This window comes from Rhinoderma darwinii, chromosome 2, assembly GCF_050947455.1.
Source record: "Rhinoderma darwinii isolate aRhiDar2 chromosome 2, aRhiDar2.hap1, whole genome shotgun sequence".
Classification (NCBI taxonomy): Eukaryota; Metazoa; Chordata; class Amphibia; order Anura; family Rhinodermatidae; genus Rhinoderma; species Rhinoderma darwinii.
The window spans coordinates 312,174,359-312,191,485 of NC_134688.1; the positions used below are offsets into that span (position 1 = coordinate 312,174,359).

The following is a 17,127-nucleotide window of genomic DNA, read 5'->3' on the forward strand; positions in this document are numbered from 1 at the left end:
GTGTGCCGGTGGCTAAAAACCCCTGAGATGCTGCGATCTCTATTGAACGCAGCATCTGAGGGGTTAATCGGCAGGATCGGAGGCTATCACCGGTCCTGGCCGTTACATCAGGTTCCCAGCTGTAACATACAGCTGGCACCCGGAGGTGATGGTGCGGGCTCAGCTCCTGAGCCTGCACTATCACCGCGACATAATGGTACTGCGCTTTGTGGGAAGCCCTGCCCAACAGCGCCGTATATATATATGGCAGATGTCGGGAAGGGGTTAAACTTTCATGGACATCTCATGACATAAGCACTTTAAACATTTACCATATAACTTAGCAAACAAGATATTTAAACCAATGCAGTCTTTCATTTACAGATATATGACAATATATATATATATATATATATTTTAAAAAAATCACCTAAAAAGTAGCAATACTGCCTGTGGAAACGTCTGGAAGTTGTTGTTTTGATTTATTTGTGTTCCATCAACCATGGCAATTTTACCAAAGACCTGAAAAATAAAAGGTCACAATGATACAGAATTATAACAAGCATCAAGATTGCTAGTATGGCTTCGTTCTCATCTGCGCTAGTGATCGATTCCGACATTCTGTCGGACCTTTCCGTCGGAACGTAGCCCTAACAGACACAAACGGAAACCATAGGTTTCAGTTTCCATCACCATTGATTTCAAATGTGGCGGATACGATGCCAAAGGTTTCCGTTTGTTTCCGTTGTGCAAGGGTTCCGTAGTTTTGACGGAATCCATAGTCGACAATGGTATTGTTCCGTCAAAACGACGGAACCCTTGCACAACGGATACAAACGGAAACCATTGGCATTGGATCCGTCAGCATTGAAATTGATGGTGATGGAAACGGAAACCTAAGGTTTTCATTTGTGTCTGTCAGGGCTCCGTTCCTACGGAGCCTTAGCGCAGATGTGAACGAAGCCTAAACTGTATATTAACATAATATCAACAGGTATTATCAGTTTTTTTACTGTTAGCTAATGTGCAGTGAGGGTATGTTCACACGCTTACTGAAAAACTTCTGAAAATACGGAGGTGTTTTCAAGGGAAAACAGCTCCTGATTTTCAGAAGTTTTTTATTCAAAGTCGTGTTTTTCGCTGCGTTTTTAACGGCCGTTTTTGGAGCTGTTTTTCTATAGAGTCTATGAAAAACGGCTCCAAAAACGGCTGAAGAAGTGACATGCACTCCTTTTTTGTGAGCGTTTTTTAACGCGGTCATTTTGAAAAATGGGCGCATAAAAAATACCCCATCGCTTCCAATTTTTGAGTCGTTTACGGCGTGAAAAACAGCCGAAAATAGCCAGTGTGAACATACCCTAAGGGTATGTTCACACGGCCTATTTTCGAATGTTTTTCGGGCCGTAAATGCCCGAACAACGGCCGAAATATCGGGAGCAGAATGCCTCCAAACATCTGCCCATTGAAATCAATGGGAAAAAACGCATTCTGCTCCGATGGGCCGTTTTTTTACGCGGCCGTTTTGAAAAACGGCCGCGTAAAAAAACGGCCGCGAAAAAGAAGTGCAGGACACTTCTTGGGATGTTTTTGGAGCTGTTTTTCATAGTCTCTATTGAAAAAAATGTTTAAAACGCAGCGAAAATCGCGAGTGGCTTCAAAAACGTCTGAAAATTACAGCTCCGTATTTTCAGACGTTTTTAGTCTAGTGTGTGAACATACCCTAAGGGTATGTTCACACGCAGTAGCAAAATATGTCTGAAATTACGGAGCTGTTTTCACCTGAAAACAGCTCCTGATTTTAAGAAGTTTTTTAACAACTCGCGTTTTTCACTGCGTATTTTATGGACGTTATTGGAGCTGTTTTTCAATGGAGTCAATAACAGCGACGTGTAGAATTACACCTTGTGGGTACAGAACACCATAAAACCCATTGAAAGCAATGGGCAGATGTTTGTAGGCGTATTAGGGGCGTTTTTTCAGCTGTAATTCGAGGCGTAAAACGCCAGAATTACGTCTGAAAATAGTGCGTGTGAACATACCCTAAAAGTGATACCTTGAAATAGCATAAAAATCTGAATTTTCAAAACATGCTTGGGTTCTTTGTCAGGCATAATACAAAACTGAATCTGGAAAATCATACGTTACATGAAAAATATCAAAGTAGTAAAAAGGTTATCTCCCTGACACATGGTGTGGTTTGATCAGTTGTTGTGGTTTAGTTTATGTCATCAAGACAACAACTTTTCTTATGTCCTCTTAGGACACATCGATGTCATGGGGAGTGGACTCCTTTCTACTGTATTATCTAGTGAACAGCTGATCTGGGAGACTCAGTCATCAGCCTATATATCCAGGAAAAACTACAGACAAATGAATGGCCAACCATGTAACATATGGTTTTCTAAGGCTGGGTTCACACGACCTATATTCAGACGTTTTACGCCTCGAATTACGTCTGAAAAAACGGCTCCAATACGTCGGCAAACATCTGCACATTACTTTCAATGGGCTTTACGATGTACTGTGCCGACGACCTGTCATTTTACGCGTCGCTGTCAAAAGATGGCGCGTAAAATTACAGCCTCGTCAAAAGAAGTGCAGGACACTTCTTGGGACATAATTGTAGCCGTTTTTCATTGACTTCAATGAAGAACAGCTCCAAATTACGTCCGTAAAAGACGCCCCGCAAAACGCGAGTACATGCAATTACGTCAGAAATTCAGGAGCTGTTTTCTCCTGAATACAGCTCCGTAATTTCAGACGTAATTGCAGTTATCGTGTGCACATACCCTTAGGGTTCACTGACACATTGCGGTGCATTTGGAACTAAACCGCATGCATTTTTGCGCAATTAGGGTATGTTCACACGCAGTGTTTTCAGGCGTAATTCTGGCGCTTTACGCCTTGAATTATGCCTGAAAAAGCGCCCCTAATATGCCTACAAACATCTGCCCATTGCTTTCAAGGGGAATTACGATGTTCTGTTCCCACGAGCCTTTATTTTATGTGTCGCTGTCAAAATACGGCGCGTAAAATGATGGCTCGTCAAAAGAAGTGCAGGACACTTCTTGGGACGTTTTTGGAGGCGTTTTTCATTGACTCTATTGAAAACAGCTCCAAAAACGGCTGTAAAAAACACAAGTGGCTTAAAAAACGTCTGAAAATCAGGAACTGTTTTCCCTTTTCAGACGTTTTTGGTCACTGCGTGTGAACATACCCTTAGATGCGTTTTTCAATGCAGTAGCGGTAAAACCTGTAACCGCATTGAAAACTGTACCAAACACATGTGGTGTTTGGATGCAGATTTTTATTGCAGTTCTAAGGGTATTTTCACACGCAGAGTCAAAAACGTCTCAAAATACGGAGCTGTTTTCAAGAGAAAACATTTTAAATTTTCGCTGTGTTTTTCGTAGCGTTCTTTACGGCCGTTTTTGGAGCTTTTTTCAATAGAGTCTATGGAAAACGGCTCCAAAAACGTCCTAAGAAGTGTCCTGCACTTCTTTTTCGCGGCCGTTTTATATGCGGCCGTTTTCCCATTGAAATCAATGGGCAGATGTTTGGAGGCGTTCTGCTTCCGATTTTTCGGCCGTTTTTCGGGTGTTTACGGCCCAAAAAACGACCGTGTGAACATACCGTAACCACGTCTCAACAGCAAAGTGTAAATGGACCTGTGAACCTGTGTGAAAGTGTTTTAAAAGCTGCACCCGTGGTTAACAGCTAATAGCTTGGAGGCTGTCGTTTAAGGAAGTGTTGTCCAGAAAAACAACCACTTCAAAGAGCATCTGTCGGGTCTCTCATGCTACCCTTAAGCAGTGTTTTTGTGTTTTTCATGGCGTTTTATTAGTACGGCCATATGTTACATTAAAATCTATAGTAAAATATCAAGTGCGCTACACACAACTATCTTTTTGGTTTGTGCCGTTTTTTAGCCAATTTTGTGGTCAGTCGTTCTGGGTATGGCGTTTTCAGGTGTTTTGTTCATAGGTTTCTCTGTAGGACTTCAAAAACCCCAGAAAAAAAAAATGTACAAAATAATAACATATAAAAAAACCCCACTAAAAACGCCTTATAAAAACATGTTACATTTTAATAACGCTAGCATTTTTAGAAGCATTTTTTGATGTAGTTTAAATTGCCAGAAAATTTGTGGTGTAAAAAAGGCCTACATGTGGCACTGAGCCGAAGGACATAGTTTTTTATGATTGCATTAAAAGGGTACTGTCTACTAACTTCAACTAACTTCTGCTGATTATATAGGCACAGTAAGTTCACACGGCTTATTTTCGGACGCAAACGGCCGAAAAATCGGAAGTAGAACGCCTCTAAACATCTGTGAAAAACGGCGTTCTGTTCCGACGGGCCTTTATATTTCAAAACGGCCGCGTAAAATAACGCCCGCGAAAAAGAAGTGTATGTCACTTCTTGAGTAGTTTTTGGAGCCGTTTTACATTGACTCTATAGAAAAACAGCTCCAAAAACGTCCGTAAAAAACTGCCGTGAAAAACGCGAGTTGCTTAAAAAACGGTACAGAGCCGTTAAGTTGCATTTTTGTTGTATCTAACTTATATATTTCTTTGTCGTCGTCCCCCACAAGCATGGCTAGTATACTGTCCCAGCTCTCTCCCCACATGTTATTTTCACTTCTCTGCTGTATCTAACCTGTATGTCACAGTACTCCGCTCCTCTCTTCCTCCCCCACAAGCATCACTACTTGGGCTTGTCCGCACGTAAGAGAATTGCTGCGTATTTTCCGTCCGGAATTGCGAACGGAAAATAAGCAGCACACTACAGTAGCAGCAAGTGGGTGAGACTTAGCAAATCTCGTCCAGACGCTGCGTAAAATTTCCGACCAGAAATTGACCTGTGGTGCGTATTTTTTGTACCGCAGCATGTCAATTCCTGTTTCGGAATATGGACTGAATTGCAGCGTTTTTCAGAGGAGATGTTACGATCTCCCAGCATTGTGAAAGACGCAACAAAATATGCACCATTTTCTGCAGTAAAAAATGCAGGAAATGGTGCGGTTTTTCTGCAGCAGAATTTGTGCTAGTTTCTGCGGAATTGCCGCAGAAATTTTCTGCAGCAATTCTGTTACGTGTGGAAAAGCCCCTATACTGTTCCAGTTCTCTTCCCACACGTTATTTTCACTTCCCTGCTGTATCTAACCCATGGTTGGCACCCCCACTCCCCTTGTAGATAGTGCCACAATTCCCCCTAAGCAGCTAATGGAACAAACACAGCCCCCCTTGAAGATTGCAACACATAGCCCAAATGTAGATAGTGACCAGGTGCTCAACAACAAAAAAACAACAATTATACTTCCCTAGCCCCGTTCCCACGAAGAATGGATCTCCGAAGTCCTACAGCATATGATCCTTGTGAATGCCGACATCGCACCGTGACGTCATCGCACAGGGATCCTGTCCCAGTCTCTAATCGGCTGCAGGCCTAACGTGTCCTGTAGTCTAGTGAATAGGAAGAGAAGAGAGCAGGCTCTCTGCTCCGCTAAAGTATTCTATTGTGTCTGCATCTTGAGGACGCAGATACAATTGAATAAAGCGTTTGAAAGGGGAGAAATAACCTAGGAAACATAATTTCAAACTAACCATTGGGATGTGTATGAGCGCTAGAATGTACTTTACTGTAATACCGTATGGTCTGGCTCTCCTCTCTGTCAATGCTTGCTAATATCGCAATGTAATAAGAGGAGGGGTTTCGGACAAGACAGTTTTTGATTGGGCACTTGGACACTCGTAATGCGTGTGCCTGAGAAGGCGTTCTCCATTATGGTTAGTAAGGGAAAGCAAGTTACATAGTTACATACATAGTTACATAGTTAGTACGGCTGAAAAAAGACACATGTCCATCAAGTTCAACCAAGGGAAGGGAAAGGGGAAGGAAAAATTTCTACACATAGGAGCTAATACTTTTTTGTTCTAGGAAATTATCTAAACCTGTTTTAAAGCCATCTACTGTCCCTGCTGTGACCAGCTCCTGCGGTAGGCTATTCCATAGAAGTTCATTTAGAAAAGTAGTGGAAAGCTTCCCTGCCTTTATACACGCCCCCTATTCCTGAGAAAAATGAATGTAGCTGTGCAAACTAATCGTGGACCGTAAAAAATACAACATGTAGCAATGAAAACCACCTGTACTAAACAGGTAACCTAACACCTATAATTATGAAATATACATTTTTTATGTATCCACAGGTACCCTGACAGGTCTTCTTTTGGGTGCTTTCATACAGCGTTTTCCCTGGTGCTTTTTTTTTTTGCAGAAAAAAAACATGGCAGCCAGATGTTACTGGAAGTTAATAAGAAATTATTAAACGCGCAACAAACTTTTTTTTTTCCATTTTCTTTAATATTTTGGGTCATTTTTTTTTCTTCTGCAATTGTAGCATAGTTGGGTTGCCATTCTTACAGCCAGTTAGTGACCGTTTTATCTCATAGAGCTCCACATGGTTTGTTACAATGAGAGGCTAATCTGCCTAGCTATAGTACAATTTGGTAGTAAGGAGGGAAATTTATCTAGATAGATTTAGTATTTGTGCAGTCTCTATTTCAGCTCCACATTGTTTGTTACCCGGCTTTTCCCAGGACCATGAAAAGCAAATATTCTAGAGTGTGGAGGATTTATCACTGCTAGGCAGACGTGTTCCTTGCAGTTTCACAGCGATTTTGACCAAGATTTTTCAGATTTCTGAATATCAAATCTGATTAATTATGCTAAGATATGAGAGTTGGGGATTTATCAACACATAAACTATACAGATCTGGCATTCTGTAGTCTGGGAAAATATGGGTAAGAACATCTGCGGTGCTGTTATGGATGACATATTGGACATATAAAATACACACAATGAAGCCCTGATACATTGTGTATATCTATCATATAGTATCAAAGCAACATAGCTTGTGGTCACCATTGCAGCTCCAGTTTCGTTATTCAGGGTCTTGGGAAAACTGGGTGACAAGTCAGTTAGAAAAGGGGGAATTAGCCCAACATAATTAGGCAGATTTGCCTTTAAGGAGCTTTGGAAAGCTGGATGGCTTCCTTTGTAGTACTGTAAGGCTAAGGCTATATGGCAAGTTTGGCTGCAACCGAAGTCGCACGTGCAAAGATCGCTGTGTTGCGCATATCACAGTAATGTAAGTAAAAGTGATCGCATTTCGACACGCAAGCTGCTGCAAACACGACTTGATAGTCGTAAGAAATCCATCTAGTTTGGATTGCTTGCAACGGTTGGGGCAACCTGCAGGTTGCAATGTGGCCACTTTCACTTACATTACTGTGATGTACGCAGCCAACACAGAAATCATTAAACATTGGCACCTGGGTCTTGGCCAAAGTTGCTGTGTAGCCCTAGCTTAAAGGGGTTGTCCAATACCGGACAACTGATAGGTCATCAGTATATGATCTGTGGGCGTCCGACACCCGAACCCCACACCTATCAGCTGCTCCGATCGCCTCCGGGCGCCGGACGTCCATGCTGGAAGCAGTTAGCTCCCGTCACTGAATAGCAGCCGAGCTGCAGTACTGCAGCTCTGCTCCGGCCGCTATGCAATGTACGGAGCCAATTGCTTCCGGCTCCATACATTGCATACTGTGCAATGACATCCGGTTCCCGCAGGCAGCTGGAGCAGCTGATCAGTGCGGGGTCAGGGTGTCGGACCCCCACAGATCATATAGTGATGACCTATCCGGTGGATAGGTCATCAGTTGTCTGATAGTGAACAACCCCTTCAATGTAGGCCCCAATTGGCTGTGCATACACTGCTGTGCTGATGCTATACGTGTTTATATATAATATTGGGACAATGGTATATTGTATAAGCAATCAGTAAAATTGCATCTGCGACAAAAATGCCTTCTACTATGCCATTAAAAGTCAGTGAGGTAGATCTAGCTGATGCATATTTGTTGCGACCTATAGATAGATCTCTTGGAACATAATAGGGTAACATAATAAGATTAAATGGCTTTCTATCATTAAAGGCTATGCACATCCTTGCAACCTCTTTTTTTTTTTTCTCCAATGCATGTAAAATAAAATAAAAATTAAGCAACTTGGTAAATTGCTTTGAATACATTTTCCCTACCATTTTGTTTATAGAGCTCCTATGCTCTTGTGTGTCTCCATGGTTACAGACTACAAACAAACTGCGTAGTCTGATACAGCCATATTTCTATCTGTCCCCTACTTTGTAATTTAAAATACATTCAATAAGTTAGCAAGAATCAGGGAACAGATGAAAGGTAGAATGACTGCAGCAGGATCAGACTACACAGGCTTTGTTTGTAGTCTGTAACCATAAATACTATGACGGTCAACATGGGAGCTCTATAAAATCGGAGGCACATCGAGGTAGAGTATGGATTTATAGCAAGCTAAGGGTGACATACACAACGGATCCATAATATGGCCATGTTCATGAGCCCTTAAAGCCACTGGATGGTTTTGGTTTATGGATAAAGGGTATATTTCACAGGATAGAATTATTTGAATAATTGGAAACAAATAAATAAAATGTTTCATTATTATAAAAAAAAAATGCAATAAATTTTTTCTTTGGAAACTGTAAATTTATTTAACAATGCATGCTTTTCTATTATAATAAAAAGGATTTATTTCTGGGTTTTTTTAAAAGGAAAATTAGGAGCCTGATATATGCTTGTAAACCTAAATGGGAGATGGATGTTGGTGCTATATCTGAGGACTTTTTGAAATCCATTATGGAACAAATGATAGATTTCGATCAAATTTCCCCCAAACCATAATACAATTTCGTACTTTTCATTGATTGGACAGCACACCAAAACCTTTTATATAAAATTGGAAGAATTTCCTCTTACGAATGTCCAAAGTGTTTCAGGAATTGAACTGAGTTAATCTATATCTTGCAAAGGTGTCCAAAACTCTATAAATAAAGATCCAGGGTTCAGGAAAAAAACAACAAAAATTTTTGAAAACTACTGTAATTATATAGTTACATAGTTCGTACGGTTGAAAAAAAAGACACATTTCCATCAAGTTCAACCAAGGAATGGGAAATGGAAGGTAAAAATTCCTACACATAGGAGCTAATACTTTTTTGTTCCAGGAAATGATCTAACCCTTTTTTAAAGCCATCTACTGTCCCTGCTGTGACCAGCTCCTGTGGTAGACTATTCCATAGATTCACAGTTCTCACAGTAAAGTAGGCTTGTCGCCTCTGCAGGTTGAACCTTTTTTTCTCCAGACGGAGGGAGTGCCTCCTTGTTTTTTGAGGGGGTTTTACATGGAACAGGATTTCACCATATTTTTTGTATGTGCCATTAAGGCTGGGTTCACACACCCTATTTACGGACGTAATTCGGGCGTTTTAGCCGGGTGTCTGCTCTGCAACTGAAGAGAAATCCTGTGATGGACTCACCAACACTTGCTGGTGGTTTCCTCTGGAGTCCCCATGCACAGCAAGAGAAGATCCATATAGGCAACTGCCTCCACAAAAGGTAAGTGTGTGTAATGTATGTACTGAATGTGTATAGTGTATGTCATGTGTGTATAGTGTATGTCTAGTGTGTAATGTATGTACTGTAGTGTATAGTGTGTAATGTATGGTGTGTATTGTAGTGCATAGTGCATGTGTAATTAGTATATTGTAGTGTGTAATGTATGTATTGTAGTGTATATTGTAGTGGGTAATGTATGTATTGTAGTGTATAGTTCATGTGTAATGTATGTTTTGTAGCGTATACTGTATGTGTAGCGTGTAATGTATTTACTTTAAATTAATTTCTTGCCCTGTCATTCAGCTCTTTTCATTAACGCAGGCGGTCCGGTGACGTTATCACGCCGCTTGCATCATTCAGCTCCAGCAGACCTGCTCATTAGAGAGCAGGCCTGCGTTGCTAGAAGACGGAACAGGATCAGGTGAGCATGTAATGTTTTTTCGTTTTTTTTTAGTTAAAGGGGTTGTCCACTACCGGACAACTGATGACCTATCCACCGGATAGGTCATCAGTATGTCATCGTGCGGGTCTGACACCCGAACCCTGCACCGATCAGCCACTCCTGTGGCCTGCGGGCACCGGATGTTATTGCCCATTATGCGATGTACAGAGCCAGAAGCCGTTGGCGCCGTACATAGCATAGCGGCCGTGCTGCAGAACTTCAGCTCCTCTCCTATTCACTTGAATTGTATTGCAGATCGGCCGCTATTCCGTAGCCGTAGCCGGAGCCAACTGATTCCGGCTTGTACGTCCGGTGCACGGAGGCAGCCAGAGTGGCTTAACGGTAGTGGACAATCCCTTTAACAGTGTGAGTGGCAATATCGGGCAATAGCTACAGTGTACAACCAATCTCTATAACTATAGTTCCAAATATCAAATTATTACAAAATGAACAGCTGTAAACAGACAATTAAAATCAACAGAGTAGTAGGACAATGGGGGACAGAGAAGCTTTTCAGCGCTGAACAGGACAAAGAGTGGTGCTGCATTGTGTCTTTGCCAAGCACACAACACAGCGCCACCCAGTGTTCAGCGCCGAGAAACACAAACAGCAAAGCAGCGCTTTATTTTATCAGCGATCTGATAGTTCAAACTGAAGAGCCCACTCTGCCCGTGTCTCCCTGCTTTCTCGCCCTATGTCCTGCGCCAAAGCATTCAACGGCCCTGGACGGGAAGAGCGTGCCAGAGATCAAGGCCCCGCATGCCAGCTGTTGCACTAGTGCCATAGGTTGCCGACCCTGATGTACAGTATACAATATGTCTATTGCTTATGCATGTGTCTGTAGTAGTGTTACTTTTATACAAAAATAATACAAATGTATACGCAATTATGTACATACTTCTACACAATTGCACATATTGTAAGTGTTAAAGGGGTTTTCCCATGAGGGACATTTATGACATATCGACAGGATCCAACCTATCTCTAGAACGGGGCCCCCTAAACCCTGTTCTAGCTTTTTGTGATCACGCTGACTCCCAGCCACTTCGCGATTACATGGTCAAGAGTTACGGAAACAGCGTAACTTGCTGAGCTACGCTGTTTCCGTAACTACTATTCCGTTCTATGGAAGTTACAGAAGCAGCATAGCTCAGCGAGTGACGCTGTTTCCGTAACTCCCGACCATGTAATCAGTAAGTGGCCAGGAGGCAGAGTGAGAGACCCGCCACCTCTGGGACACGCACCTATCTCTAGAACGGGGCCCCTAAACCCCGTTCTACCTCTGTGTGTGTCAGCTGATTCCCGACCATGAAGGTGAAAACAGCGCAGCTCGCTGAGCTACGCTGTTTTCGTAAGCCCCATAGAACTGAATGGTAGTTAAGGAAACAGCGTAGCTCGCATGCTAGTCTGATTCTGTAACTGCTATTTGCTACAAATGGAGTTACGGAAACAGTATAGCTCAGCGAGCTATGCTGTTTTCATAACTCCCGACCATAAAGTCAGGAAGTGGCCAGGAGTCAGCGATAGCAGACAAAGCTAGAACGGGGTTTAGGGAGCCCCGATCTAGAGATAGGTGCGGGTCCCAGAGGTGGGACCCGCATCTATCTGGCATTTATGACATATCCTGTGGATATGTCATAAACGTTCCTCGTGGGGAAAACCCCTTTAAGTCCCTCATAGACCATTTCAGTGCCAAGTTTGCAAAGCCATACACCCCGGGAAGTACATTTATATTGATAAATCACTGGTACATTTTAAAGGGAGGTTTCAATTTCACCAGTATCTGCCAATTAAAAAGGCGAGGTATGGTCTGAAGGTGTATAAGCTGTGCGAGAGTAGATCAGGGTACACCCACCTACACCAGAATTGACCCCCAGGAATCCCCCTTCTTCCTGGGAATTTCTGGAAAAATAGAGTGTGACCTGGCGCACCCACTGCTGGACCAGGGTTTACCAACTCAGTCTGGGTAATATATTGTCCCACTATTCAAGTGCCTGCTTCAAGAAGTACTGTGGCATGTGGTACAGTAAGAAAAAAACAAAAAATGAGAAGCCTTCCTAAGATGATGCTTGGGCAAACAGTCAGAATGGGCGAAAGCAGGGAATTATGCAGCAACAACGCATCATGTGTCAAGTATAAGGAGAGAGGTTCTTATATTGATAACAATACCCACACCTCCATCCCAATATGAGGTACCAGTACAGAAACCCCCAAGCAGTATGTATTCAGGAGTACAATACATAAATGGGAAGGGTTGACTGGTCGGATTAAGTGCTGAAGCCGTACAACACAATGCAGAAATTAAGGTGTGGTACAAAAAGTTGGCCATGCTCATCGTACAGATGATATTGTATAATTTTTACATGCTATCCCGATGCGCCGGCCACAGGGTAACTTCATGGGGTACCAAGAAGTTGTTATAAATTCCAGGAAGTGTAGAGCCCAAGTACGGCTACTGAAAGCGAAGCCACTCATGTTGTACCAGGGCAAAATATTTTTTTACTTAGGTTCCCCAGACTGGAAAGAAGGTAAAGAGACAAAAAAGGTGGTGTGTTCCAAGGGGGGTAGGAATAGAAAGGACTCCATCAATTAATGTGACATCTGCCCCACAAAACCAGGACATTTTTAATTTAATTATTTAAACTCCCCCTTTCATTTACCCTGATCTATAAACTTAAACAGTACAGGCCCCCAAACACGAGGATGGATATTTTTATTATCACACAATATAAGAGCCTGTAAAAACTTGAAACTGCACCTGAAAATGAATCCTGAAGAAATTGTGGCATAAAAGCATCATTTTGGAAAAAGGTGTGTTATCACATGTGCACATTTTTTTAAAAATTTTTTTCTAGGAGGTTATAAAGCTTAAGGCCTCATGCACACGACCCTAGCCATGTGCACGGCCATGTTTTTTGGGTCGGCCGGCAGAGGAGTTGTACCCGCCAGCCGCCCGCAAATCGTGGGCCGTGCACATGGCCGCATCCATTATTTCCTATGAGCCTGGACCGCAGAACACAGCCGTAAGAAGACATGCCCGTTCTTTCTGCGGTCCAGGCTCCTGGGCCATGCATGGACCGTGGAAACCACAGTCGTGTGCATGGCCCCATGGGAATGAATTGGGCCTCAATTCTCCCGTGGATTATCGGGGGAATTGCAACCGCAAAAGCACGTTCGTGTGCATGGGGCCTTAGGCTACATTCACATGACAGGACAAAATGGTCGTGTGATCGACTTTTTTTTAACGGCCATCACACGTCCATTTTCAGAACAATATAGTTCTATGAATATATTTAAGCGGCCATTTTTTTTAACGGCCCCTGAATACTTGCCGTCAAAAAATAGGACATGGTTTTCACAGACACCTACCTGCATTCCAATGACCGCATAGATAAAAAACAGCATTACAATGAGTAGAGCCACATATGGAAGTGCCTGAATGGAGACAACAAAAATAAAAAGGAAGAAATTAGATAACTTGCTAAATAATAAAATACAATAATCTGTATTATATGATGATTAGATAATTTAGCATTGATCTTTTAGTAAAAGTACAGACAAATATTAGCAAAATATGTAATTATTATTAGAGAATAACCCAAAAGAAGTACGCAAATCCATTTTTCACTTTAAGGCTTAGGCTGGATTCACACGACCATGTTACGTCCGTAATGGACGGAACGTATTTCGGCCGGAAGTTCCGAACCGAACACAGTGCAGGGAGCCGGGCTCCTAGCATCATAGTTATGTACGATGCTAGGAGTCCCTGCCTCGCTGCCGGACAACTGTCCCTTACTGTAATCATGTTTTCAGTACGGGACAGTAGTTCCACGGAGAGGCAGGGACTCCTAGCATCGTACATAACTATGATGCTAGGAGCCCGGGTCCCTGCACTGTGAGGGTAAGTTTTCTGAATTCTGTAGAATCCAAAGTATTTTGATCATGTTTGGATACCAAGACATCAAGAAATGCTACAGAATCAGCGCTAATCTCGAAGGTAAATCTCACACCTATCACATACTGATTAAGTTAGTTCACAAAATTAGTGAATTCATACCTTGAGCCTTTCTATATCACAAATATGTTGTCTATGTACTGCGCTCACAGTCCACACCCGAGGATGGTTTGTCAGAAAACACTATTGTTTACTTCCACCAGCTCAGAAAGAGATAACCTGGGGGCTTTAGGACTCCCCAAAGCGGTCCCTCCGATAGAGATTGCTATTCAGCAAGAAAAAGCTCCTCATCTGGGTGAACTTTTAAAAGATCTAAAATAAAAGCACTGTGGGCAAGGTAATGACAACCATGTGAACTCAAATTTTCATCTGCAACAGTCTTCCACTCATATTCCACATCGATTCTTCCCAATAGCCATTCCTTCACCACCACTAAACCATCTATCCTGTGTAAAAGTTATGAGCTTTTTTCTAAATATGTAAATGAGCCTTTATTAGACAACTGGGATGTAACACCAGTGAATCTCCTGAGGTGGAGCTACCTCATAGGCTATGACGCTGTCCTATCAGCATGAAGCTGCTTCACACACAGTGTGAAACTAAAGCTGGAGGGAAGGGAATCACTTCAAACAGCCATATCTTGGGGTGTGGACCATCTAGAACAGCGATTCTAGTGGCATATGAAAGACGAGATTCTAATCTTTCATATAGCACCAGGATCACCATTCTAGACCAGAGATATCGCCAGTTGAAAACACAGTCGGCAATAGAAGCTGTGTAGTATATGATCACACTGTGTTGCTGGGCTAGAGAAGGGGGAGAAGCTGTATGCTGACTGGACAGCATCATACAGAAAACATTACACTGCCTGGAGTAAAAAGAAAGAGTCACCTCCTATTTGGCTATTAGAGCCACATTAGCATATTTAGAAAAATGCTCATAACATTGCAAATAATAAACATTTTTTAAAACAAATCACAATGTAGTTGTCACGGTTTGTGGGTATGTGGACCCACTAGGCCGCACCGCCTTAGCGGGGAGACAGCTGGCCAAACAGAGCACCCCAGTAACACATCAGAAGAACCGCTGGGAGCAACTGTGGAACTGGAAGTCTTACTGTAACGGTTCAGGACCACTGGTTTCAGGAGGGACACATGAAAGGAGTAGGGAATTCTGAGGGTAGCAGGCAGCCGCAGCTTATATGAGACAGGGTTTATTTGTTGCAGAATCTCAAAGGGACCTGGGAGCAAACTTGTATGAAGGTTCAAACGAAGGTTCCGTGAGGACAGCCAGACCTTGGTACCTGGAAGATACTGAGGCGACTCTCTTCTTTTTGTATTCGCTTTTCTCTTCATGTCGTTGACTGCCAGCAAAATAGAGGACCGGGTCTGTTGCCAGATTTGCAGAAAAACCCCAAATGCAGAGTCCGCAGCAGGTACCTGAGATGTAGTCGACACAGGAAGAGGGACTCTAGGATGTTGATTGTACACATTGTAAAATGGAGTGGAATTGGTGGACTCACTTGTGTGGTTGTTATATGAGAACTCGGCACATGGAAGAGGCTGTACCCAGTTGTCATGCCGTAAGGAGATGAAGTGGCGGAGATAATTCTCCATGATCTGGTTGATCCTCCCGACTTGCCCATTGGACTGGGGGTGATAGGCTGAGGAAAAGTCCAATCTCACATCCAGGAGTTTACAGAGGGCTCTCCAGAACTTTGAGGTAAATTAAACACCCCAATCAGACACATTGTGAAGAGGCAAGCCATGCAAGTGGAAGATATGCTGAATGAAGATAAAATGTGCCATCTTCGAGAACTGGTCCACCACCACCCAGACTGTGTTGCATCCTGCTGAGGGAGGAAGGTCTGTGACAAAGCCCATCACAATGTGCTGCCAGGGGGCAGTGGATACAGGCAGAGGTTGCAGCAGGCCGGCAGGCTTCGAGTGAGTAACCTTGTTAGAAGCATACACCATGCAAGGCGAGACAAAGTCCATCACATCTTGGGTAGCATGGGCCAGCAGAAGTGACGAGCAATCAGGTCTCGGGTTTCACGAACACCAGCGTGCCCAGCCAGTTTAGAGCAGTGTCCCCAGCGGAGAATTCCTCTCCTGTCTGCCAACCGAACAAAAGGCCTCCCCGGAGGGATGTCTCTAACCTGCAAAGGATTGGCAGTGACAATGCAGAATGGGTTTATGATACTTTGAAGAGACTCTACTGTGTCATCCGTCTCAAATGACCTGGACAGGGCATCGGCCTTCACATTCTTGTCAGCGGGACGGTTGTGGAGCACAAATTGGAAACGGGTGAAGAACAGCGACCACCTGGCTTGACGGAGATTTAGTCATTGAGCGGACTGAAGATAGGTGAGGTTCTTGTGGTCGGTGTAGATGAGGATGGGGTGAGCTGCGCCCTCCAGAAGATGTCTCCACTCCTCCAGAGCCAATTTGATGGCCAGTAGCTCCCGATCCCCAATAGAGTAAGTGCGCTCTGCAGAAGAAAAAGGTCTCGAGTGATAGCTACATACTACTGCCTTTCCAATGGAGCTCCTCTGGAATAGAAGTGCGCCTGCACCAACAGAAGAAGCGTCCACCTCTAATGCAAATTGCCGATATACGTCAGGATGATGATAAGGGTAGAGATGGGAGCTGTCAGTGATGAGAAGTTTGGGATAAACTACCGGTAGAAATTGCCGAATGCCAGGAAACGCTGTATGGACCTCAGGCCTTGAGGACGTGGCCACTCCAGGACAGCTTTCACTTTCTCTGGATCCATCTTGAGACCCCGATCCGAGATGATGTATCCCAGGAAGGGCAGAGAACTCTTCTCAAAGACGCACTTCTTCAGCTTGGCATATAAACGATTCTCCCTTCATTGTAGTAGAACTTGACGGACATGCCTCTGATGAGTCGTCGGATCTGGGGAGAAAATTAAAATATCATCGAGATAAACTACAACACAGACATAGAGGAGATCTCGAAAGATATCATTGACAAATTCCTGGAAGACCGCAGGAGCGTTACATAATCCGAATGGCATCACCAGGTAGTGCCCGTCTCGGGTGTTTAACGCAGTCTTCCACTCGTCCCCTTGACGGATTCAGATCAAATTATAAGCCCCACGCAAGTCTAGTTTAGAAAAAATTCTGGCTCCTCGTATACGGTCAAACAGGTCGGATATAAGTGGCAGCGGGTATTTGTTCTTGATCGTGATATGGTTGAGACCACGATAGTCAATGCAGGGTCGAAGCGATCCG

The 17,127-nt window shown here is 43.3% G+C and overlaps 1 protein-coding gene across 1 annotated transcript in view; it reads right to left on the reverse strand.

Annotated features, from left to right (window-relative positions):
- CACNA1S (calcium voltage-gated channel subunit alpha1 S) overlaps positions 1-17,127 on the reverse strand; it is a 960,893-nt gene that overhangs the window by 296,819 nt on the left and 646,947 nt on the right. Inside the window, exons 34-35 of the mRNA XM_075853532.1 lie at positions 13,286-13,351; positions 410-501 (exon numbers count right to left, since the gene is read on the reverse strand). Of these exons, the coding sequence (XP_075709647.1) occupies positions 410-501; positions 13,286-13,351 (158 nt within the window). The remainder of the gene's footprint in view (positions 1-409; positions 502-13,285; positions 13,352-17,127) is intronic.